The sequence below is a fragment of the Prionailurus viverrinus genome, chromosome A2, assembly GCF_022837055.1.
Source record: "Prionailurus viverrinus isolate Anna chromosome A2, UM_Priviv_1.0, whole genome shotgun sequence".
Classification (NCBI taxonomy): domain Eukaryota; kingdom Metazoa; phylum Chordata; class Mammalia; order Carnivora; family Felidae; genus Prionailurus; species Prionailurus viverrinus.
Window position 1 is genome coordinate 146,248,295 of NC_062562.1, and position 25,584 is coordinate 146,273,878.

The 25,584-nt window shown below is 44.9% G+C and overlaps 1 protein-coding gene across 3 annotated transcripts; it reads left to right on the plus strand.

Moving 5' to 3' along the window:
- Nucleotides 1–1,531: 1,531 nt before the first annotated feature.
- On the plus strand, nucleotides 1,532–9,556 carry SMKR1 (small lysine rich protein 1). Of its 3 annotated transcripts, none has more exons than XM_047850349.1 (2): nucleotides 1,532–1,907; nucleotides 9,059–9,556. In XM_047850349.1, exons 1-2 carry the CDS (start codon nucleotides 1,871–1,873, stop codon nucleotides 9,247–9,249), a joined length of 228 nt encoding a protein of 75 aa, XP_047706305.1. In that variant the 5' UTR covers nucleotides 1,532–1,870; the 3' UTR covers nucleotides 9,250–9,556. The 3 variants fall into 3 exon arrangements, with proteins under 3 accessions (XP_047706305.1, XP_047706306.1, XP_047706304.1); XM_047850350.1 differs by having other exon boundaries at nucleotides 1,537–1,907; nucleotides 9,055–9,556; XM_047850348.1 differs by having other exon boundaries at nucleotides 1,870–1,955; nucleotides 9,055–9,556.
- The last annotated feature ends 16,028 nt before the right edge of the window (nucleotides 9,557–25,584 follow it).

Here is a 25,584-nt window from a genome sequence, read left to right on the forward strand (position 1 = left end):
TTCACAGCAACCCAAAGCAAGAAAGTGAAGCTCGGAGAGTTGCTCAAAATTGCATAACTAATAAGTAGTGAGGCCAAGTTTTGAACCCACATCTTTTGGCCTCAAGCCCAGGGTGCCTTTCTGAATGATGTTAGTGTTTAATGTACCAGCTGGACGGACGGACATTGCTGGCTTTGACTCTGCTTGTGGGAACTTGGATAAGTTAGTTACTCTCTCTGACTTCATGCAAATTGGAGAACATAACAAACTATCACACTAGTTGTAGTGAAGCAATGATGCCATAATGTGTGCAAAGTGCTCAGCAAGGTGCTGGACATCAGTGCTCCTTCACTGCTAACTATTATTTGCAATACGAAATGATGAAGGTCCTTTAAGGTCTAGTTTAGAATGATAAAAATGTGAAAGGGGGGATCCATAAAAGAATTTACAAAGGATGCTTGGCCCTTGGACTCATCACCGGAGACAGGAGTTAGTGATGACAAAGGGCGAGAGACTGGGAGAGTAGTGTTGCCACTGACAGTGGAAATGGAGAGGCTGACAGAGGGAGAGATGCCCTAAATCCAGGGAATAGTGTGGCCTGAAGACTGGAGCTCAGATGGAGGCCATTCTTTCAGACGGTGGCTGTGTCATTCCAAGGCAGGTAGTCACTGACATTATCAGATGAGCCATCAGGTGAGGAGACACTGAGGAACAGCAGAGAACTAAGGACTGGACTTTGAAATCTGCCAACACTTGGAGTGCAGCAAGAGGCAGATAGACATGAGATGACTGAGGTCTGGATGAGCAAGGAGCATGACACACATGTCAGAAGCAAGTGGGGAGACTTACCAGGAGTAGGGGAAGTAGGGAGCAACAATTAACTTAGGCTCAGACGTCAATGAGAACAAGTCGCCCCGGTTGATAGAATGAAGGGGATAATACTTCCTACCGAATCATGACAATTTTTCCATTAGTGTCTCTCACTTCTGCTGCAGCTTACAAAAAATGAGTCTAAGAAAGGTTGCTCGCTGTGGAGAACACAGACGTATATCGGGATGAACTCACAAGGTTGGCAGTGGAACTGCACCGACTGTAGCCTTCCTGACTCCCATTCGGGGCCTAAGAACCTTTTTCTCAGGCCTTTTCTCTCTTGGAACCTGTACCAGGCTCTATATGAACATTCCCCCCATGTTATTCTCACTTCAACCCTCAAAGGCTTTATCTCATTTTCCAAAACAGGTCATGGAGTCTTCGAGGACTTCTCCAAGGCCAAGCTCAAACAGAGGAATCGGCCCACCCCAAGGCCAGAACCACACGCGCCCCGCGCCCCTGCCCTGCCGGGTCAGGCCCCCCAGCGCGAGGCAGGGCTTCCGGGCACTAGGGGCCGTCGTCGCCGTCGCTCGAGGCGAAGTGACCCAGCCAGCCGCGCGCTCCCCGGAAGGCTGGCGCGCACTCCCGCCTGCTCGCTAGGACTGCCGGGTGAGGCCCCACGACCGGGCGCCAGGCCCCGGTGTCCTGGCAACAGGTAAACATTGAGCGCCCCGCCCCACGCGGCGCGCCGCGCCGGGTGTTCGTGCGCGCGGCCAGCAGGCGCCCGTGAGCCCGGTGCTCCCAGCCCGCGGGGCGTGCTCGCCGTGAGTCGCGCGGTCAGCGGCCTCCGTGCGGTGGGTCTCCAGGCTCCGCGTGGCGGCAGCTGGGTGGCTGGCTGCCCCCTGATCCCGCCGGGCTCCCCTGAGCGTCTGGGGCTCCTGAGAAGCGTGGCAAGGCCCCGGACCCGCGGAGGTTCGCTGTGGAGTGCAGAGGCAGCCCGGTGTGCGGCAGCGATGGGCGCGGGGGTGCCGCCTCCAAGTGATGCGGAGAACCGGGCTCTCTATTTCAGGATTGGGAACCCATGCCACACTCACCTGCTCAACTGAGGAATTACCATGGTAATACACGTCTTATTTAAGTATAAGAGATACCGAGGCTCTCGCCAGGTTAGTTTAATACCGTTCTGCCTCATTGAGGCACGCTTTAGCAAGATTTGTTACCCGCGCCACGAGATTGGCGCCTTCGTCTCCTGTCGGTGTGGGTGGTGTCCAACCTAGTGATCTGAACACTTGGGGTATAAGGATGATGGGAAAGACGGGTTCCCCAGGTGGTCTGCGCGCGTCACAGGGGACAGCCAAGCAGAATCAGCCTGAGCCCTCTTTTTGTGAGGTTTCGTTCTTTGGTTCTGTTGAGCCACTTTCGTAATCATATGTGTGGGCAATAAAGAGAGGCTGGTGCAGTGCTGTGAAACCCCAGGGTTCCAGTACGTGGCAACAGCGACTGGCCCATGCCCTTACCTCCTGCTGCCGCTGCGTTCTGGGGTCCCTTGCGGGATTCTTCTCTTCGGATTAAGAAGTAGAGAATGAGCCCTGGTGCGATCCAGACTGCCGGCTCTAAGGAGTGAGTCTCTCTTCCAACCCTAGTTTGAGGAAAGACTTTGGAGGAAACCTTTAGCAGAGGAAATGCTTGCATTTTATGCCTGGGAAGGCTTGCAACATCCTTAAACTTCTATCTCCCCTCCAAGTCGTTGGCTCACAGAGCTCCATCTTAAGCCAAACCACTCTGAAATGTTAAACCTTATTTCCCACTTCCTACTGGATCTCTCCACCAGAGAGCATTTCCCAACTGTGTTCAAAATCCAGCTCCTTTTTAACCGCTACCTTCTCTGCATTTTCCAATGGCATGTTGATTCTCCTGGCCTCAAACTCCTAAACATTACCATTCATCAGCCCTCATCCAGTCATTTCGACCTGCTTCCCACCCTCTCTGCCATTGGTCAAGTCCTGCCCTCCTTACCACCTACCTGGATTCCAGCAGCAGTTCACTACCTCTGTCCCAGGGCTCTCCATCTCTTTTGGATGCCAGGTTGATGGTCCCAGAATGGCTGTGACCTTGTAACCCCCACCCCACGTCCTCAGGAATTTCTACTGTCTGCTCAACTAAGTACTGCTCAGAGTTCGGGGTAAAAAGGCCTCAACCTCTTGAGCTCTATTTGCCATATTCTCTGCTTTAACCAAAACAGAAAACACATTCCACACTAGACTCACATTCTTTTCGAAGCCTCCTGCCCCATCTCAAGCTACAGATCTACTTTTCTCCAAGATGGACCCTCCTGCTGCTGTATTGCCCCCTAAGTATCTATGACCCTCTATGCCTCACAGAGCTTCACCTATTTCACCTTGGAAAGCCTCACTCCTCACCCCCATTTGACTGTAGTATAGAAAGGTGTTTGGTAAATCTGTGTTCCTTCTACTTCATTGCACATAAAAACACTAAATAGATGTCTTTTTTTTAAATTAATTTCTTTTTAAATTAAAAAAAAATTTTTTTTAATGTTTATTTATTTTTGAGACTGAGAGAGACAGAGCACGAATGGGGGAGGGGCAGAGAGAGAGGGAGACACAGAATCGGAAGCAGGCTCCAGTCTCTGAGCCATCAGCCCAGAGCCCGACGCGGGGCTCGAACTCACGGACCGTGAGATCGTGACCTGAGCCGAAGTCGGATGCCCAACCGACTGAGCCACCCAGGCGCCCCTTAAATTTTTTTTTAATGTTTATTTATTTTTGAGAGACAGAGAGAGACAAAGCATGAGCGGGAAAGTGTCAGACACAGAAAGCAGGCTCCAGGCTCTGAGCCACCAGCACAGAGCCCGACGCGGGGCGCAAACTCACAAACCATGAGATCATGACCTGAGCCGAAATCGGATGCTCAACCGACTGAGCCACCCAGGCGCCCCTAAATAGATGTCTTTTAATTTAAATTGTGTCATTCCCCAGGTTACTTCGCATGGTTGGTATTGTCATTTTCTTTCAGAGCCCAGGGAACTGAAGCAAAAACGGTTCAATAAAGCCATTTAAGCTAATGGATTTCCACTGCTCCTCAGATAAAGGTTAAACACTGTAGCTTCAAAGGCCTGCAGGCCAGAGTTGCACATTGCCTACCTCTCCAGCCTAAATTCCTCTCACTTGGCGCCCCCCATCATGGTTGCTTATAGGCCAGCCACACTGACGTTTTTTGTGAGGTCCCTTCAGTTTGGCATGTGCCCTCCAACCTCAAAGTCTTTGCACAGGCTGTGTGGGAAGTCCCTGCCCCTCAGCCCACAGGCGGCTCTTCAGGAACCCTTCATGTCCCAGATTGGGTCACACCCTGCCCATCCTGTGTCAGCGGAATGCCAGATAACCTGGCCTCTTCACAGGAGAGGGAGTGAACGTGTTTGTAATTTCTCCCTCACTGGAGAGTAAGCCTCATGAAGACAGGAGCCCAGAACTGCAGGTCCTGCTGTTCAGTAGATATTTGTTAAATATTTGTCGAATGAACGAAGGAGCCCCTCTTAAAATTCAGAAAAGCAGCTATCTACGTTTGCTTTCTAAATCCTAGGACTGTATTACATCTGAGTTGCAATTTATTCACTCGGCAAGTATCTGTTCGTCCCAGACATTGGTCTAGGCCCTGGGAATTCAAGTGGTGACCTCATAGACAAACCTCTGGTTAGGAGACAATAAATAAACAAAATAGCCCTATGACATAGTGGAGTGTGCTTGGGGTAGGGAGCTAGAAAGTGACAGTGCTGAGAGGGAGGCTGGGAACCACCTGTATCCCCTCCCTGCTTGCCTTGGACAGTCCCAGTTTATGTTTGTTGAAGTATCTTGGTTTGGGCAAGAAATTATATGGTCACCCTAGTTATAGATAGAATATAGATACAGTATCTGAGAGGTGTTTCTAGAGAGGTGATATCTGAGCAGAGCCCCACACGAAGAGAAATAACAGGGCGGGATCAGGGGGATCAGGGAGGAGCGGGGCAGGTTAGGGAACTAGAAGGAGGGCCAGTGTGGCTGGAGCCAAGTGGTCTTCATTAAGCAGTTTGGAGAGTTTCAAGTCACGAGTTATGTGTTCTGCAACTGGGAACAACCAAGGGCCACGGAGTTGTATTAAGCCAACCCAACCAGCTGAGAAACTGAAAGTTTTCACTCGCTTACAATAATTTCTTAACAGATTTACTGAGGTATAAGTGATGCACAGTGAATTGCACATATTTTAATGTACAATTTGATCAGTTTGGCATCTGTCGCTCCCATTGAGCCATCACCACAATCAGGATGACAAGCATGTTGATCACCCCCGAAAGTCTCCTTGTGCTCCTCTGTAATCAGCCCTTTACTCATTAAAAAAAAAAAAAAAAGTTTATTTATTTATTTTGAGAGAGAGAGAAAGCCAGAGAGGGGCAGAGAGAGAGGGAGAGAGAGAGAATCCCAAGCACTGACAGTGCAGAGCCCTATGGTGAGCTCAATCCCACGACCATGAGATTATGACCTGAGCCAAAATTGAGTCGGATGCTCAACTGATTGAGCCACCCAGATGCCCCCAATTTTTAAAAAAAATTTTCATGTTTATTTATTTTTGAGAGAGAGAGAGCATGAGTAGGGGAGGGGCAGAGAGAGAGGGAGACACAGAATCCAAAGCAGGTTCCAGCCTCTGAGCTGTCAGCACAGAGCCTGGTGCGGGGCTTGAACTCACAAACCATGAGATCATGACCTTGAGCTGAATTCGGACACTTAACCAACTGAGCCACGCAGGCACCCACCAAGATTTTATTTTTTAAGTAATACCTATACCCAACATGGGGCTTGAATCCACAACTCTGAGATCAAGAGTCAAACACTCCACCAACTGAGCCAATCAATTCCTTTTAAATTCACTCATGTTGTAGCATGTGTCAATAGTTAATCCTTTTTATTTCTGGGTGGTATTCCAGTGTATGGTTATACCCAGTTTGTTTATCCTTTCACTCACTAATGGACTTCTGAGCTGTGTTCAGTTTTTAGCTATCACAGATAAAGTTACTATGTACATTCCATGTACAAGTCTTAGAATGGATATGCACTTTGATTTCTTTTGGTAAATACTTCGCAGTGGAATGCCTGGATCCATTCCATCCATCCGTGGCTGGATGAGTGTGTACTGATATCTCATTGGGGTTTTAATTGCATTTCCCTAGTGACTTAGTGTTGAGTACCTTTTCGTGTGTTTATCAGCCATTTGTATATCTTCTTTGGGGAAGTGTCTGTTCAGATCTGTTGGCCATGTTTTGGGGCTGTTTTTTTTTTTTACTGTGTTTCACGAGTCCTTTATTCTTGATGTAAGGGCTTGATCAGATATGTGATTTGCAAATATTTTCTCCCAGTCTGTGGCTTAGCTTTTCATTTTCTTAACAATATCTTTTGAAGAACACAAGTTTTTAATTTTGATGGTGACTCTATCAATTTGTTCTTCTATGGATCGTGCTTTGGTGTCATATCCAGGAAATTTTTGCCTAACCAAAGGTCATAAAGGTTTTCCCCTGTATTTTCTTCTAGGGCATTTTGCTTTTTGGTTTTAAGTATATGAGCCATTTTGAGTTAATTTTTGTATATGGTAAAAACGTTGGATTAAGGTTCTTTTTTTTTTTTTTTTTTTTTGCAAATGGATATTCATTGTTCCAGCCCCACTTGGGGAAAAAATTATTGTTGTGGGATCATTGAACACGACGGTCAAGAAAGAATTCTTGAGACATTTTAGGTGCAACTTAGTAAGTTTATTTAAGTAGCATGGGGATAGGACCCTTAGGCAGGAAGAGCTGTGCTTTTCCTGAATGAAGTTGGTGGTTATATGCTTAGTGCTCCAACGGGAGGCTATGTGCAGAGCGTATTAGATCGTAAACGTTTTCTTCAAATTCTACGTGTAAAACTACTTTCGCAAGATTTCTCTTGTGTGCATCATTCAGCTTGATATTAACTCTTGGTGAGATTCCCAGGCAGTCATGAGACCCTTTAAAAATGTAGCAACCATTAAAAAAAAAAAAAAAAGAATAGAGCAACCAGTGTGTATTTGATCCTTATCAGAACTATGCAGGCTATACGTCAGCCTTCTGGGCTAAAGAACATTTTTCTGCATCTGTCTCTCATCAGTTGTCCTTGTCCTATTGAATTGCTTTCGCACTTTTGTTGAAAACTAGTTGTTCATATACGTGTGGACCTATTTTTGGTCTCTTTATTATTTTCCATTGATCTATGTGTCTATCTTGACACTAATCCCATCCTGTCTGGATATGGTAGCTTTATAATAATTCTTGAAACAAGGTAGAATTAGTCCTTCAGCTTTGTTTTTTCAAAGTCCTTTGCGTTTCCATATGAATCTTAGAGTCAGTTAGCCAATTTCTACAGAGAGATGAGAACTTTGAATGAACATATCAAACCTTTGTGCGAGTTTTAGTCATCAAACCACTTTAGAGATTAAAGCACATTTTTTTGGTCAGTTATTCCAGGTAAGTCGTATGGTTGACATGCAAAAAAGTGTAAAATCATCAAGAAAGCCAAGACTCAGAATTTTTAGGAGCTTATGGCAACGTGCATCCTACACCCCCAGGGGATGTTTTACCAAGAGGTACTGTTATCATATGGGTTTTCATGTTGTTGTTGTTGTTGTTGTTGTTTTAATCTGGATTTCCACCTGAAAGCCAGGCCACTGTGTTGCAAGATACTTCTCATCTTCGTTCCTGGGTTTTCTATCTAGGAGTGTATTCCGTTTCACTTAACAAAAATGTATTTTAGTGTTTTTTAACACATTGCCTGTGTTCCTCCTTGTTTAGCCTGGGACATTTTTAGAGTGAGATGCTATCAACATAACGTCTATTTTATACAAACATTTAGCCCTTGCGGATGTTCCTGATAACTTACACTCTCCTCTCCCTTCCCTTGCCTGGAAGAGTCACTTTCTAAATAATATACTTCCTCCTGTTCTTTTATGTATGGGTGGGCCATAGGACATGAGGAGTCAACTCAGCTTTGTGTGGCTGTCACAAAACTTCAGACAGTTTATCCCCAGATTAGGATGGGATCCATTCCTCTTCCCAAAAGGCACGGGCCTGGCAGTGTAGTCATGCCAAGAGCACAGGTGCTGGGCTGCTGGACACTGGTTTGCAGTGTGGCCTTGTTGAGCCTCCACTTTTCCACCTTGAAGACATAAATAATGTCCCTCTCCGTCAAAATACAGCTCAGGGGGTTAGTGGTGATAAAGTGATGGGAACAATCACTTATTGTTTCCTTGAAGTCAGACGCTGCGTTAAGCGCCTTACATTCATGTCTCCGCCCTCACGACTACTTAATGAGGTCGAGACTACAACATAAGAAATGCCAAGCAAAATGTGTGTTTGCGTCCCGATTAGCTAATACTTTTAATTACATTTTTATCACGAATGATTGTATGCATACACAAAAATAGAGTAGTAAAGTGGTTCCCCACATATCCATTTCTCGGACTCAAAAATTGTCAGGATTTTGCCACATTGGCTTCATCTGGCCTTCTGTGGGGTGGGGTGCAAGGGGGAGCTGCAGTATTTTTATTTTAAAAAGGTTGTTTTTTAATGTTTATTTATTTATTTTTGAGAGAGAGAGAGCGAGCAAGCAGGGGAAGGGCAGAGAGAGAGGGAGACAGAATCCCAGGCAGGCTCTGTACTGTCAGCACAGAGCCTGACGCAGGGCTCGAACCCAGAAACCATGAGATCATGGCCTAGAGCCGAAACCAAGAACTGGATGCTTAACTCACTGAGCCACCTGGGCGCCCCGGGAGCTGCAGTATTTTAAAGCACATCTGAGGCCTTCTTTCATTTCATTTCCACAGATTTTAGTGTGCATCACTGAAATGTGTAAACATTTTCTTCCATGACCCAATAGAAGCCATTATCACACCTAACAGAATTAATAATTCCTTGAGATTACCAAATTTCCCTGATTGCCTAAAAATGTCTTTTTATAATTTGTTCAAATCGATGCAGACAAGGGCCACCTGTTTGTTACATTGGGTTGGGTCTCTTTTTAATCCGGGTGCTTCACTTGTTGAATTCCATTGCATGTGACCTCCTCCCACTCCCAGCAAAAGTCTTTATTACTGTTACAGGTTTTTCCTTTCATGAGTCCCCGCCCCCTATTTCAGTTCAATAAGAAATGTTGAAAATTATGTCAAGGTTATAAAAACTAATTTATGCCCTGTGAATATACTTGTCTTTGAAAGCCAGGTAAAGGGAAACAAGGAAAAGGCCAGGACAAATCTCGCGGGAAGAAACAGAAGAAACCGGAAGTGGACATTCTCAGCCCAGCTGCCATGCTGAACCTCTACTACATCGCCCACAACGTTGCCGACTGCCTGCACCTGCGAGGCTTCCGTTGGCCCGGTGCTCCCAAATCAAAGGGGAAAAACAAGACTTAATGGCGTTCCACAGAGAGCAGAACTTGGGGAAGAGAAATCGGGAAAATACAACTACTGCAAGCAAAATAGACTTTACCGAAGACAACTTGAGACGCAAGCTAAGTGTGCTTTTCTATGGTAGTTAATGATAAAGAAGTGCATTTGACTTCCCAGCTAAATGCAGCTACAGTAAGCCAATTTGGTTTTTCAGAAGAAATTCAGGGGGAAAAAAGTCCGAGTAGTTCCTACTCAGGAATTGCGTGGTGGAATTGATAGGATTTTTCAAATTATAATTCTGGGTGAGAATTAAACCTGTTCTCAAAAGGCAGTTCTGGCTCGCATTAATTGTTTTCGTTTGCCAAACAGGGTTTGTTATTTAGAAAAGGCGTGGCAGGGGCGCCTGGGTGGCGCAGTCGGTGAAGCGTCCGACTTCAGCCAGGTCACGATCTCGCGGTCCGGGAGTTCGAGCCCCGCGTCAGGCTCTGGGCTGATGGCTCGGAGCCTGGAGCCTGTTTCCGATTCTGTGTCTCCCTCTCTCTCTCGGCCCCTCCCCCGTTCATGCTCTGTCTCTCTCTGTCCCAAAAATAAATAAAAACGTGGGGGAAAAAAATTTAGAAAAGGCGTGGCAAAAAGCAGAGGATTTGCTTCTGAACATCCCTCTGGTGGGCACTCTTTCCCCATCTTTTTCAGGAAAAATAATAAATACTTCGTTTCTATAATTTTCTTCTCAGCCGTCTGACTCTTGGCTGATTTTAATTAGCCAGGGACACCGGTGGAGAGGAAGATTGTCACCCCCCTGCTCTGACTTTGCTAGGACATGTAAACAAATGACTCAAAGGAGCGTGTTCCAGGGTGGGGAGACTGAGCAAATCTCTCCCTTCTTTCTGTTTCACTGGACTCTTCACCAGGTTTTCCTCCACACTTACATCTTCTTTCCACTTTCTGCAGGCTTTCTTTTAAACTTGGCTGACCCTAATTATGGAATTGGTGCTAGAAACTTGCCATGGGCATTTTGCTGATATTCCACAACCTCCTCAGGCTGTGCTGAGACACTTAAGAGATAAAACTACGGTTCTTTCTCTTCAGTCCAAAAGGCCCCAAAGCCCCAAATCTGCAACTTGGAAGGAAAGGCATTTTTAAGTATAAACACCATCCCCAAATCACTTAGCATTCCTTCCCTGCTTCTGCTCTGTCTTCCTGGCAGGTCGTGTCACTTCCCCCCACGCTGACACCTGCACTGTGGTCTCCAGTCACAGCTGTGAGCCCGAAGCCGATTCCTCTAAGGCAGCACCTGTCCAGGGATGATCTAGTTCATCTGAATTGCTTATAATGGTTTCACAGGTTGCCTTGTGAGGATCTCAAAGACTCATAAAGTTTGCTAAGGAAGGCTGCAACCTAGGACTCAGGATTTCATAAATAATCAGAGAAAAAGGCAAATCACGTGAAACCTTGCACTAGAGAAGTTGGGTGTGTTTATTGGAAATGGCACTGGTCTAGCTGCCCCGTATGTGCCGACTCTGCGTGAGACCTTGGCTAGTTGTCAGAGGGGCCCTTGCTTGCTCGGGCGAAGGTTGGTGCTGCTGTTCCCCTGAAGGGGGGCCTCTCAGTCCTCTGTTGACAGGCTTCGGAAAGGGAACACCTTCCCACTCTCCTAGACACTGCTGGGATGGATCCAAGTGGTTTATGTTTGTGATCACACTAACCCCATTTCAGTCCTTCTCAAACTTGAGCGTGTGCATCATGGTCACCTGCAGGACATGTCGGAGTCCAGACCCCTGGGCCTTGCTCCGCGGGAGGGTGGGTTCGGGAATTTGCATTCCCTCTAATGCCCCCCCCCCCCCCCCCCCCGTAGTGCTGCTGCCGGACCACAGCCTTGGAGAAGTACTGCTCTAGTTAAGGCTGCCTAACCAGGTGCTAAAAGGCTAGTTGAGTCTTTAAGCTTGTAGGATGTCTAATGCCCTTGTGTGCCTTGCTTGGTTCAGGAGCTCGTATCTGAGCAGTGTATGTTTATTGGAAGGCTAGGGAGGTGGCACTTGCAGAGCTTTTTTCTGATCTTGTCCCCAGCATAGATGACATCATTTAAGGGACTACAAAGACATGCCAGGCAGCAGACATTGAAAGGCTAAGGAGATCATCTGGAAGTGGAAACGCTTTCTTTTGAGATAAATGATGAGCAGAAAGCCTAGTAAGCGTTGGACTAGAGGAAGCGCTAATCTGATTGGATCGGTCACGGTTGACACCTAGTGAAGGAGGCTGATGCACAGGTTCCATCATGAGGAGGGCAGTTAGTCTCTGGTTCACCTTTGACGATGTGCCCACCTGGTCAGGCCGGCTGCTGATGCCGTGTCCTCCCTCTGCACTCCACCCATCTCTGCCTCCTGAGTTCTGCTTCCTGTAGGTTTCTGCTTTTCCCCAACTTCAGCTTGTTGGGACCCCTGTGGGTCCCATTGTAGCTTGTGGCCTCTTACTGTGCTTCCTTCGAGCGTCGGCTTCCTACGTGCTTCATTCTCTGGGTCTTACAGGACAGACTCTGATGGACCCACCTGGTCTTACAATAGACCGGGCGCTGTCGTAGCAGCCAGTGGATGAGCTGTTGGGGGGTCAGGGGCCTCCCGCTGGTCCAACCAGCTGTGCCTGAGGGATAGGACTGGTATTATTGGTCAGGTATTACTAAACATGGACACCCAAGATGACTCTTAATGGGATGGGGGGGTGGGTATTAGTATGGTTGACAGGAGTGCTTTCTTTCCTTCTGGCCGTAATTCATCCCTTCTTAGACAAGATCCTGGAAAGAATTTGCTTCTGCTTTTTTCTTCACTTCCTCACCTTTCTGTCACACATTCTTCCTCTCACCTTTTTTTTTTTAACACCATTTTTGTATTTTTTAAAATCCCAAGCCTATAGAAAGGTTGAAAGAAAGTACAATGAACACACGGACCCTTTACCTAGACCAGGATTCTCAGTCTTGGCACCATTAACATTTGGGGCTGGATAACTCGTTACTGTGGGAACCTGTCCACTGCATTGTGGGATGTTCATTCCTGACCTCTCCCACTGGATGCTGGTAGCATCCCCTCAACTTAGGCAACCAGAAATATCTCAGACATCACCAAATATCCTTTGGGACACAAAATAGCTCCCAGTTGGAGCACCTGGGTGGCTCAGTTGGTTAAGCGTCCAACTTCGGCTCAGGTCATGATCTCACTGTCCGTGGGTTCGAGCCCCGCGTCGGGCTGTGTGCTGACTGCTCAGAGCCTGGAGCCTGTTTCAGATTCTGTGTCTCCCTCTCTCTCTGAGCCTCCCCCGTTCATGCTCTGTCTCTCTCTGTCTCAAAAATAAATAAAAATGTTAAAAAAAATTAAAAACAAAACAAAACAAAATAGCTCCCAGTTGAGAACCATTGAGATTCAGGAACTAACGTTTTGTCATATTTGCACATGCACACGTACTGTGTATATACATGTACCCATATGTAAATGTGTATATGTTATATACATGTATAATACAAATATATGTATATACATGTAAACACCCATATATGTATGTATATTTTTTCTATATACATATAATCATAGTGAGCAAATGTGGCAAAATATTAATTTGTGGATCTCTATAATATGTATATTATACAAGTATATGTATTATGTATGCATATATGTGTATTTATGCAAATGTGGCAACATGTTAAAATGTATATTCCATACACATAAATATATATATATGCACACTTTTTTTCTGAAACATTTCTATTTTATTTATTTTATTTTTTTACTTTTTAATTTTTTTAATTTACATCCAAGTTAGTTAGCATGTAGTGCAGCAATGATTTAAGGAGTAGATTCCTTAGTGCCCCTTACCCATTTAGCCCATCCCCCCTCCCACAACCCCTCCAGTAACCCTTTGTTTGTTCTCCATATTTAGGAGTCTCTTATGTTTTGTCCCCTTCCCTGTTTTTATATTATTTTTGTTTCCCTTCCCTTATGTTCATCTGTTTTGTATCTTAAAGTCCCCATATGAATGAAGTTATATGATATTTGTCTTTCTCTGACTGACTAATTTCACTTAGCGTAATACCCTGCAGTTCTATCCACGTAGTTGCAAATGGCAAGATTTCATTCTTTTTGATTGCCGAGTAATACTCCATTATATATATACCACATCTTCTTTATCCATTCATCCATCGATGGACATTTGGGCTCTTTCTATACTTTGGCTATTGTTGATAGTGCTGCTATAAACATAGGGGTGCCCCTTTGAAACAGCATCCCTGTATCCCTTGGATAAATACCTAGTAGTGCAACTGCTAGGTCGTAGGGTAGAACTATTTTTAATTTTTTGAGGAGCCTCCATAGTGTTTTCTAGAGTAGCTGTACCAGTTTGCATTCCCACCAGCAGTGCAAAAGAGATCCTCTTTCTCTGCATCCTCACCAATATCTGTCGTTGCCTGAGTTGTGCATGTTAGCCATTCTGACAGGTGTGAGGTGGTATCTTATTGTGGTTCTGATTTATATTTCCCTGATGATGAGTGATGTTGAGCATTTTTTCATGTGCCGGTTGGCCATCCAGATGTCTTCTTTGGAGAAGTGTCTATTCATGTCTTTTGCCCATTTCTTCACTGGATTATTTGTTTTTTGGGTATTGAGTTTGATAAGTTCTTTATAGATTTTGGATACTAATCCTTTATCTGATATGTCATTTGCAAATATCTTCTCCCATTCTGTCCGTTGCCTTTTAGTTTTGCTGATTGTTTCCTTTGCTGTGCAGAAGCTTTTTATTTTGATGAGGTCCCAATAGTTCATTTTCGCTTTTGTTTCCCTTGCCTCCGGAGACGTGTTGAGTAAGAAGTTGCTGCGGCCGAGATCAAAGAGGTTTTTGCCTGCTTTCTCCTCCAGGATTTTGATGGCTTCCTGTCTTACGTTTAGGTCTTTCATCCATTTTGAGTTTATTTTTGTGTATGGTGTGAGAAAGTGGTCCAGGTTCATTTTTCTCGCTGTCCAGTTTTCCCAGCACCACTTGCTGAAAAACTATCTTTATTCCGTTGGATATTCTTTCCTGCTTTGTCAAAGATGAATTGGCCATACGTTTGTGGGTCCATTTCTGGGTTCTGGGTTCTCTATTCTGTTCCATTGATCTGAGTGTCTGTTTTTGTGCCAGTGCCATACTGTCTTGATGATTACAGCTTTGTAATACAGCTTGAAGTCCACTGAAACATTTCAAAGTTAGTTGCATACATCATTACTCTTCCTCCTAAGTACTTCAGCTCCTTGGACAAGGATGTTCCAGTATATAACCACAATGAGATTATCATGGTCAAGAAACTTACATCAGTACAACATTCTTTTATAGCCTATATTCATTTTTTTTCTAACCATCCCACTAATATTCTTTATGGATTTTTGGTCAGCAATATCTCTGTCATGGTAATGTAGTTGTTGTGTCTCTATAGTCTCTGTTAATCTGAAAAAGTTCCCCACTTTTTTTTTTTCGTCTTTTATGACGTTGACATTTTTGAAAAGTCCAGACCCAGTTGTTTTTTGGGGATGTCCTCTCTTTTCAACCTGCTACACTGAGACTTCTGCCTCCATTACTCCTGTAAAATTGCTTGATAAGTGCCGCTGTTCCATCAATGCTCAAATTCCATGGATTGCAAACCATACCATCATTTTATGTACCACTAAGGAAGGGGGAAGCCCGTCACCAATTAACAATGAAATACCATCAGTTTTATGACACATTGGACACATTTATGCCCAAATGTGAAAAAAAAATGTCTTAGAACCGATAGAATATGGCAATTGCTGAAGCCAACGCCGTGCTTGCATCCATTCCCCTCTTCTTGAGACTCCCTCTCTTGGCTTCTTTGATGCCGTCTCTCCTGGCTCTGACTGTGCTTTTCCATTTTTTGTGCTTCTCTCCTCCCTGCCCACCAGGTTCTCCCCATGCCGCCCCACCTTGGCTGTGCCCACTTCTCTCCTTTCCACTCCCCCACCCTCCTCACCCTCGGCGATTGCACCAGGTTTGGGCACCGGCCTGTAAGCCATGAGCTCGGTGAATCAGACCTTCTCCCTGGGAGACATGAGGTGGCCTTGGAAAATCCAGGGAGAGGTCCTGCAGGCACTGGGGAATTTGGAACTAGGGCTCAGAAGAGAAATGTTGGCCAGGAGTGTAGGTTTAGATGTATTCAGTGGAAGCTCATGGCTGAAATCAAGGGCTGGTCAGTTGTGGAAATAAGAAAGTAGTGCAGAGTTAGGAGCCTTGGGGATAGTCTCCTTTCATAGAGGCAGAAGGAAGAAGAGAGACTGTCACAGATAGAATTACATTTTTTTAAATGTTTTATTTATTTTTGAGAGAGAGCACACAGGCTGGGGAGGGGCAGAGAGAGAAGGGAACAGAGGATCAAAGCAGGCTGTGCGCTCACAGTAGTAAGCCCAATGCGTGGCTTGAACTCACAAACTATGAGATTATGACCGGAGCCAAATTTGGACACTCAACCCACTGAGCCACCCAGGCACACTGGGACTGGCACAGATAGAGGAGGAGGAGGACGAGGAGGACGAGGAGGACGAGGAGGACGAGGACGAGGACGAGGAGGAGGAGGAGGACGAGGAGGAGGAGGAGGAGGAGAAGAAGAAGAAAGGTGAGGAAACCTGGAAGAAAAGGGGTGGTCTGTGGGACTACATGCTGCAAAGATGTCAGGGACGGTGAGAGAATGGGAAGAGGGACCGTGATCTGTTGGATGAAGGGTTCTCCTGTGTCAGTCTCCTCTGTATAATAGGGGATGAGCATGAAAGTGGAAGGGAGGAACAAGGGGGCTTCAGCTGGTGCATAAACCCAGTCCTCCTCCTGTCAGAATCCGGGTCTGTCCCCTGCCCCGCAGGCTGGAGCCATGCGTCCTTATATCCCCCTGGTGGTAGGAAGACGCAGCGTGTGTCCCTGAGTTCCTGTGAGAGCCCAGAGATGCCCCTGATTGAAGCTGGGTCACACTGGTGGCCAGGTACTCCTGGTGGCTGGGCAGACGTGCAGGCAGAGCCACCTGCTGGTGGCTTTGGGGGCTGCATCATGTTTTGTCTGGCTGGTCAAAGCCAATTCCGGATTGATTTTCTCCTCACTTGACGTTCTGTACCACATACAAATCCCGTGTTGGCTGTTGTTCTCTAAAAATACGATATGATCATGTTACTCTTCTGCCTCAAATATTCCCATGGTGACCCACTGCTCTTGGGCTGAGAGCAAACTTCCCACCGAGGTCCACCAGCGCTGGGTGGCCAGGGTGCTGCCTGCCTCCCGCCTGCCTGCACTTCTGCGCCCTGTTCTTGGCATTCCAGCCACTCCAGCTCCCTTCTGCCTCAGAGATTTTGCTCCTATTGTTCCCCCTGTGTGGGACACTATTCTCCCTGTCCCCTGGCTAGCTCCCGGCCATCCTTTAGGACCCCAGCTTCCTATCTTCCAAGAGGAGTCTCCCTGACCCTGGGCCAAAGCAGGTCATATGCTGTATGCACTCTCCAGTGCTCTGTATCTTCCATACTTTTGCAATTAAGTGACTAATTGTTTAATGGTTATCTTCCCTGCTGGAATGTAGCTCTGTGAGAGCAGGGCTTGTCGCCTTGTTGATGACTTTCTTGTGCCCTGTCACATTGTCAGCACCCTGGCATATAAATATTTGTCGAAGGATTTTTCTAACAAGCTATTTATGCTATAGTAGCAACCCCAAAATCTCTGTGGCTTAAGACAACAAAGGTTTGTTTCCATTTTGAAATTTTTTTAAGATTTATTTACTTAAGCAATCTCTTACACCCAACATGGGGCTCAAACTCACAACCCTGAGATCAAGAGTCACACACTCTTCTGACTGAGCCAGCCAGGCATCCCAACAAAGGTTTATTATTTTTTTTAATTTTTTAAAGTTTATTTATTTATTTTGAGAAAGAGACCACAAACGGTAAGGAACAGAGAGAAAGATTGAGAATCCCAAGCAGGCTCTGCACTGTCAGTGCACAGCCTGATGTGGGGCTCAAACTCACAAACTGTGAGATCATGACCTGAGCTGAGCCACCCAGGCACCCCTAGAGATTTATTTATTTATTTATTTATTTATTTATTTAAGTAATCTCTTACACCCAATGTGGGGCTCAAACTCATGACCTTGAGATCAAGAGTCACAGGCTCTTCCAACTGAGCCAGCCAGGTGCCCCAACAAAGGTTTATTTCTTATTAAAGCTTCAGTTCATGGAGCGCTGACCCAAAGGCTTATTTCTCCTTCAGGATCCATGTCCACTGAGCATGGGCTGGGGTCCTGCCCCTGGGCATCCTCACTCAGGGACCCAGGCTTACAGAGCAGCCACCACTTGGAGTACTGCAGGTTGCCAGGCAGAGAGAAGGAAAGAAAGCAGTATAAACTGCACATGGATTCTTAAAGTTCCCACCTGGAAGTGACAGATCACTTCTCTCATTTTATTGGCCAAAACAAGTCACATGGCCACACCTAACTTTAAGGGAGTGGGGAAATGCGATGCCACACATGCCCCCACCCCACCCTCTGTCCCCACCCCCCCGGGGGGACCAGGAATATCTGCTGAGCAGCACTAATGACCATCTGAAGCACACATTACCTTTGTAATAAAAAAGACCCAGAAAACAAAAAGGAAACACAATAATTAAGGCTGAGAAACAAGTGGTACAGAGAGTCCGATTCAAGAAGGAATGCATCCTCGAGATGCTGCATCTGTGCTCTTGTGTCCTGTTTATTGCGCCACCCGTAGAGGGGTCCACAGGTGTTAGGATACCTGAGCAAAACAGAGTTTTAAGCTTCAAAACTCTTCTTATCTCCGATCACATTTTCTTCTCCAACTTCTTGAGAGACTATTCAAATAAGATGACTGTTCTTAAATATTTTATTTTGATCGATGTTTAAATTTATCAAAATGAAACTCATAATCCAGCAATTACATTATTTGTATTGAGACTGCATGCTTCCTGATTTCCTATGTAAAAAGAAAAACCTAAGATTTTGTCAATGGCAAAAAAAAAAAAAAAAAGAAAGAAAAAGAAAAGAAATCCCCTGAGTTCAACCTTCCCATTTGTTCAAGACAGATCAACAATGAAAGAATACCATGAAGCCTGAGTTCCTGCTCTGTGCTATCTTCTTCAGTGGCCTCGCCAAGTCATGGAGCCTTAGCAATGACCCATCACCGGAACCCTGACTACAGCCTGCTGCCACTGCCCTGGGAGAGGGGCGTTGGGGGGCTGGCACTGCTGCTCTCGAAGCAGCATTCAGCCAGAGGTGGTCCCCTGGTGGATTTCACCTGGCTCTCCCCTTCAACCTCTATGGCTGCAGAAAGGTCCATCCGCTCTGCTACCTGACAGCCTTACACACTCCTAGAGACAGTTCTTTGTGGAGAGGACACCTGTTCTGCTCCAGGCCGAACACTCCAGTCCCTTCTACCACTTTTTACTTAACATAACTCATCTTGGTCACCCTATTCTGGATGCCTCCAGTGTGTCATTTCTTCTGTAGCTAGGATGGGGCATCCATATTTCACATCCCAGCAAGGCTCTGGCCTCCCGAACTCTGGACTTTAGACCATCTTTCCGGTCCACACTGACCTGAGACTTTTGGAATAGATTCATTCTTCATTTAAATAGTTCAAGGCTTGGTGTGGCCTTTGTGGAAAATAGTTTGGTGGTTCCTCAGAAAGCTCCTCATAGAGTTACCGTATGACCCAGCAATCCCACTAATGGTATATGCCCAAAAGAATTGAAAGCAGGGAGCCAAACAAATACTTCTACACCAGTGTTCATAGCAGCATTATTCACAACAGCCAAAAGGTGGAAATAACCCAGGTGTCCATCAGCAGGTGAATGGATAAACAAAATGTGGTCTATACAGACGATGGAATATTATTCAGCCTGAAAAAAGAAGGAAATTCTAATACATGCTACGACATGGATGAATCCTGAAAACCTTATACTAAGTGAACTAAGCCAGATACAAAAGGACAAATACCGTATGGTTCACTTATATGAGTTCTCTTAAATGTTCTCTTGAACAGTGATGAAGATTGTACATTGTGAATGCACCTAATGCCACTAAACCAGATACTTAGAAATGGTTAAAGTGATAAATTTTTTGTTGCATATATTTTACCACAATTAGAAAACATACCACAACTATATAGTCAACTAATCTTTGACAAAGCAGGAAAGAATATCCATGGAGAAAAGCTTGTCTCTTAGACAAATGGTATTGGGAAAACTGGACTGCTTTCTCACACCATACACAAAAATAAATTCAAAATGTATGAAAGACCTAAATGTTAGACAGGAAACCATCAAAATCCTAGAGGAGAACACAGGCAGCAACCTCTTTGACCTTGGCTGAAGCAACTTCTTACTAGACACATCTGCGAAGGCAAGGGAAACGAAAGCAAACATGAACTGTTGGGACTTCATCAAGATAAAAAGCTTCTGCACAGTGAAGGAAACAATCAAAGCTAAAGGCAACTACAGAATGGGAGAAGGTATTCGCAAATGACAAATCTGATAAGTTTACCATCCAAAATCTGTAAAGAACTTATCAACTCAACACCCAGAAAACAACCCAGTTAAGAAATGGGCAGAAGACATGAATAGACACTTTTTCAAAGAAGACATCCAGATGGCTAACAGACATATAAAAAGACGATGCTCAACATCGCTTATCATCAGGGAAATACAAATCAAAACCATGATGAGATACCACCTCACACCTGCCAGAATGGCTAAAATTAACAACACAAGAAACAACAGGTGTTGGCAAGGATGTAGAGAAAGGGGAACCCTCTTGCACTGTTGGGGGGAATGCAAACTGGTGCAGCCACTCTGGAGACCAGTATGGAGGTTCCTCAAGAAACTAAAAATAGAACAATCCAGAATCCAGCGCTTGCACTATTAGGTATTTACCCAAAGGACACAAAAATACATATTTGAAGGGGTACATACACCCCAATGTTTATACCAGCATTATCAACAGTAGGCAAACTATAGAGAGCCCAAATGTCCATTGACTGATGAATGGATAAAGAAGATGTGGCCATATATATATAACATACACACACAATGGAATATTATTCAGTTATCAAAAAGAATGAAATCTTGCCATTTTCAATGATTTGGATGGAGCTAGACTGTATAATGCTAAGCAAAATAAGTCAACCAGAGAAAGCCAAATGATTTCACTCATATGTAGAATTTAAGAAACAAAACAGATGAACATATGGAAGGGGGAAACAAACCGCAAGAGACTCTTGGTGATAGAGAACAAACCATGGGTTGACAGAGGGAGGTGGGTGGGAGATGGGCTAGATGGGTGATGGGTACTAAGGGGAGGACACTTGTCATGATGAGCACTGTTTGTAAGTGATGGATCCCTGAATTCTACTCATGAAACCAATATTGCTCTGTATATTAATTAACTAAAATTTAAGTTTAAAAAAAACAAAACACAAACCCAACCAAGGCTCTTTGTTCTAGATCTCCTGTAGAAGTGGGAAGGAAGAGACAGCTTATGCAGCACAGACTTCCCACAAGAAACTTTCTGTCTGCAATGGAGCAGTGGTGGGGGGGTGGGAAGCAGATGTGATCCCCATCCCCCAGGACTCTTCCCTTACCTGGCTCCCTCCCTCTGCACGCAGCCTTATTGTTCATCTTTTCCCTGTGACTCAGAGAAACCCGGATGCTCTTTCTGGCCTCCTGCACAACTCAACTCAAGGCCCCCAAACCACATCACTTGCCACCACCCACTGAACCACCCATCCCTTGACCCTCCACCTGCCTTCACCTACTTCCCACAGAAAACACTTCATCCCTGGCCTTGCTTGACATTCCCTGGTTCAGAGTCTGCACTTCCTACCTCCTAATTTGCACCTTGGATCTGCTACTCTGTGAACGGCCTTCCCCAGTTATATCAACTTTGTGTTTTCTCTCCTGTTTGAGGATGTAAAATGCTTAATGATAAATGAGACAGAGAAGCTGTGAATGAAAGGTCAGGCTCATGGCAGGGTCAGCACAAGGACAGCATGCAGGAATCTGGAGGCTGGGCAGACTCAGGCCTGCCGGCTCATCAGTTTCAGGCCCCTGGCCACTGGGTGACCCTCAGACTCTGGCTTCTGGGGACCCAGTCACCATCATACTGACCGTAGTCCTATTTTACACAGATAGGTCACTGGGAGAGCTGTAAAACAACAATGTCCACCCATCTGGGTCTACCCTTTGGCAATGGGAGTTGAATCACCCAGTGCCATTTGGCTCATTCTCCGTCTCCAGATGTCCTTCAGCCTGGACTTCTTTGGAAGTCTGCTCCCAGCTGTGTGCAGCCCATGGGCTTCTGTTCTATAAGACTGCTGAGCTCTATCCCCACTGTGGAAGTCACCCTGTGAGAACCTACCAAGGATAGAAGCCTTGAGAGACAGTGAAAGGAGGGCTGCACAGGATGTACGAGGAAGGAGTTACTATGGGAGCAGTGTTGGCATGAAGAATCCCTTTACCCAGCTTTGCTGTGATTGATGGGTCAATTTAAAATCCTTTTCTAGTTTCAATCTCTGGCCAAAATGAAGCGGCCTATTGACTGCTCTTTCCCTCCATGACCAGTCTGACTTACCACCATGCCCAGTCAGAGCTTACCAAGGTCCGTCTGTCCTACCCATTGCCCCAGATCTTTGCTCCTTATCCAGATCCCTCCATTCATTGGCACTACTGGGGTCTCCCACTGTCTTCCTAGAGCCTATATATTGACCCCATCCCTTTGTGGGCTCCAGGGTGGTCAAGGAACATCAAAATGCCTTATCCAGCCCCAACACCACTGCTGGGGTCAGCCCAGCCCAGAATGGTCTTCAACTGTTATCACGTACAGGAGGCTTATGGGCAAGAACTGCTTGTTATGGACAGAATTTTGATGTCATCCCCCTCCCCATCTGAATTCATATGTTGAAGCCCTAACTCCCAGTGTGATGAGATTTGCAGATGGGGCCTTTGGGAGGTAATTAAGGTTAGATGAGGTCATGAAAGTAAGGTCCTTGTCAGAGGGGATTGGTGTCCTTATAAGAAGGGATATCAGAGAGCTCACTTTGTCCCTGCCCATGCACAAAGATGACATCACGTGAGCACATGGCAAGAAGGAGACAAAACCAAGCCTTTTGGCTTCAGAATGAAACCTGTCTTGCTGGCACCTTGACCATGGGCTTCCCAGCCTTCGGAACGAGGAGAAATAAATTGCTGTTGTTTAAGCCATTCATTTTGTTACAACAGCCCAAGCAGACTAATACACTGATCAACCTCTAGATCCAGAAGACACATTTAGGACCCCACCTTTAAAAAATTGTTATTAACATTATTATAATAGCATTAAATTAATTATTAAGGAAAAATCTGGATTCTTCCATACTAATATACCAGGTGACTTTATTTTTCATATTTTAGAATTTATCCAAAAATATTGACTGAATACCTCATATGTGTTAGGCACTATCTGGGTGTTGGCAACATCAAGATGAATCAGACTTGACCCTTGTTCATTTTGGATATTTTTTCCAGTCTTTCCAGGTTCTTTGCAAAGACAGTCAATTTATCATTATATATTTACTCTTGTAATAACACAAATACATTTTATTTGTTTTTTTACTTAATATTATAATTTTTTAAAATTTTAGTTGATACACAGTGCTGCATTAGTTTCAGGTATACAACTTACTGACTTGACAGGTTTATACATTATACCGTGTTCACCACGAGGGTAGCTACCATCTGTCTCATTACGTCACTATTACAGCACCATTGACTGTATTCCTTGTACTGTGCCTTTTTTCCCCATGACTTATTCGTTCCATTACTGGAAGCTTGTATCTCCCTTTCCTCTTCACCCATTTTGCTCAACCCTCTCACCCCTTACATCTAGCAACCATCAGTTTGTCCTCTGAATTTATAGGACCAATTCTGCTTTTCATTTGTTTATTCATTTAGTTTTTTTTATTCCACTTATGAGTGGAATCATGGTATTTGTCTTTCTCAATCTGACTTATTTCACCTAACAACATAATACCTTCTAGGTCCATCCATGTTGTCTCAGATGTCACAATTTCATCCTTTTTTATGCCTGTATAATATTCTAGTGTGTGTGTGTGTGTGTGTGTGTGTGTGTGTGTGTGTGTTTCCTTATCCATTCATCTATTGATTGACACCTAGATTGCTTCCATACTTTGGCTATTGTAAATAATGCTGCAGTAAACATAGGGGTACATGTATCTTTTCAAATCAGTATTTTCATTTTCTTTGGGTAAAAAGCCACAGTGAAATTATAGATCTTATAGGATTTCTTTCTTTCTCTTTTTCTTTTCTTCTTTCTTTCTTTCTTTCTTTCTTTCTTTCTTTCTTTCTCTTTCTTTTTTTCTTTCTTTCAAGCATGCACACAATGTGGGAAGAGGGACAGAAGGAAAGAGAGGATCTTCAGCAGGATCCATGCTCAGCAGAGCTCAATCCCATGACCCTGGGATCATGACCTGAATTAAAATCAATAGTCAGAGGCTCAACCGACTGAGCCACCCGGGTCCCCCCCAAATCATATGAGATTCCTATTTTTAATTTTTTGATGAACTTCCATACTGTTTTCCACAGTGGTTGTACCAATTTACATTCCCACCAACAGTGCATGAGGGTTCCTTTTTCTCCACATCATCACCAACACTTGTTCTTGCTTGTCATTCTTATTTTAGCCATTCTAACTGGTGTGAGGTGATATCTCATTATATTTTTGACTTGCATTTCCCCGGTGATTAGTGATGTTGAGCATCTTTTCGTGTATCTGTTGGCCATCTCATAAACTTTTTTTTTAAGCACTGTCATAGTCTTAGCGAAGGGCAATTTTTAGATGTTGAACTGGATGTTTGCAGAATTATAATCTTTTTAATATGTGGTTTCATCGTCTTCATAGCTGTCTGTTAATAGCTGTGTGGTATTCTATTCAGTTGACGTACTGTAATTTACCTGAAGATCCATTATAGTAGGATGTTTATATTGCTTCCATTTTTTGCTGTTATATATAATGCTGGATGAATGCCTTTTTGTATATAGATAATTCAAAACAATGCCTTTTGTTTTGAATAATTTCCTTGCAGTAAATTCCCATGAGTGGGATTACTGGGTCAAAAATGGGGCACATTGTTTTCCAGAGGACCAGGAATTGACTTGCAGGGCCACTGTAATGATTTGATTCTCACACTTGCACTTGAGCCTGGTTTGCTTCTGCTGGAGAAGGCATGGTGGAGCAGTAATGCAGGGCAGAATTCAGGGAATGACCAGTTAAAGCACGGTCTTCATGCTGTCATCTGCTGCTCACGTTTGCACAGATGTACAAAACCCATCCAGTTGGCCCTGGATTTAGGATGTCATCGTAAACTGTAGGTTTACTTGGCTTGGAGGTCAAGTGCATGGGATGTGGAGCAAGATGTCTGTAATCAAATCCCAGCTCCACCGGGCAGTTAGGTGTGTGACTCTGGGTCAAGTTTCCTCATTTGTAAAACGAAAGCTTAAAAACAGAACTTATTTCCCAGGGTATTGCGAAGATAGAAATGAGATACTACACGTCACATGTTCAGCCCAGTGCCCAGAACCTGGGAAACACACAATACATGTTACGTAGTTATGGCAATAGGACTTATTAAGGGATGTGTTTTTGATGCAGTCTGCTATTCAGACCGCGGGACTGGTTTCTTCCTACCTTCAAGTTTGTTCCCACACACAAATCTTCTGAAATTAACTATTTTAAATTCTCAGCCAGCACTTCATTCTGTACATCAGAATGGAAAGCTTAAAGTCAAATCAATTAACAAAAAGGACTGTGCAGGGGCGCCTGGGTGGCTCAGTCAGTGAAGCATCCGACTTCAGCTCAGGTCATCATCTCGCATTCGTGGGTTCAAGCCCAGCATCGGGCTCTGTGCTGACAGCTCGGAGCCTGGAGCCTGCTTCAGATTCTGTGTCCCCCTCTCTCTCTACCCCTCCCCCACTTGTGCTCTGTCTCTCTCTCTCTCTCTCAAAAATAAACATTAAAATTAAAAAAAAAGGGGGGGGGCTATGCAGAGAGTTCTGAAGAAGCATGTCTTATGTCCTTGAACTCAGAGAGCTTACATTTTTCAAACATTCAGCTTTGAAAGGGAATAAATGTATCGACCGTGGCTCCGAAACAGCAGGGAACCCCTGGTCAGTTGGCATTGCCCCGTCACTAGTGGGTCCGGCTGGGGAAGTGGAGCGAAGCATGGCTCAGGAAATGATTACAGCTTCATGGCGGGAGTGAACGGACCTGTCTTCAAGTCTGAAGGAAGTCATGTGCTT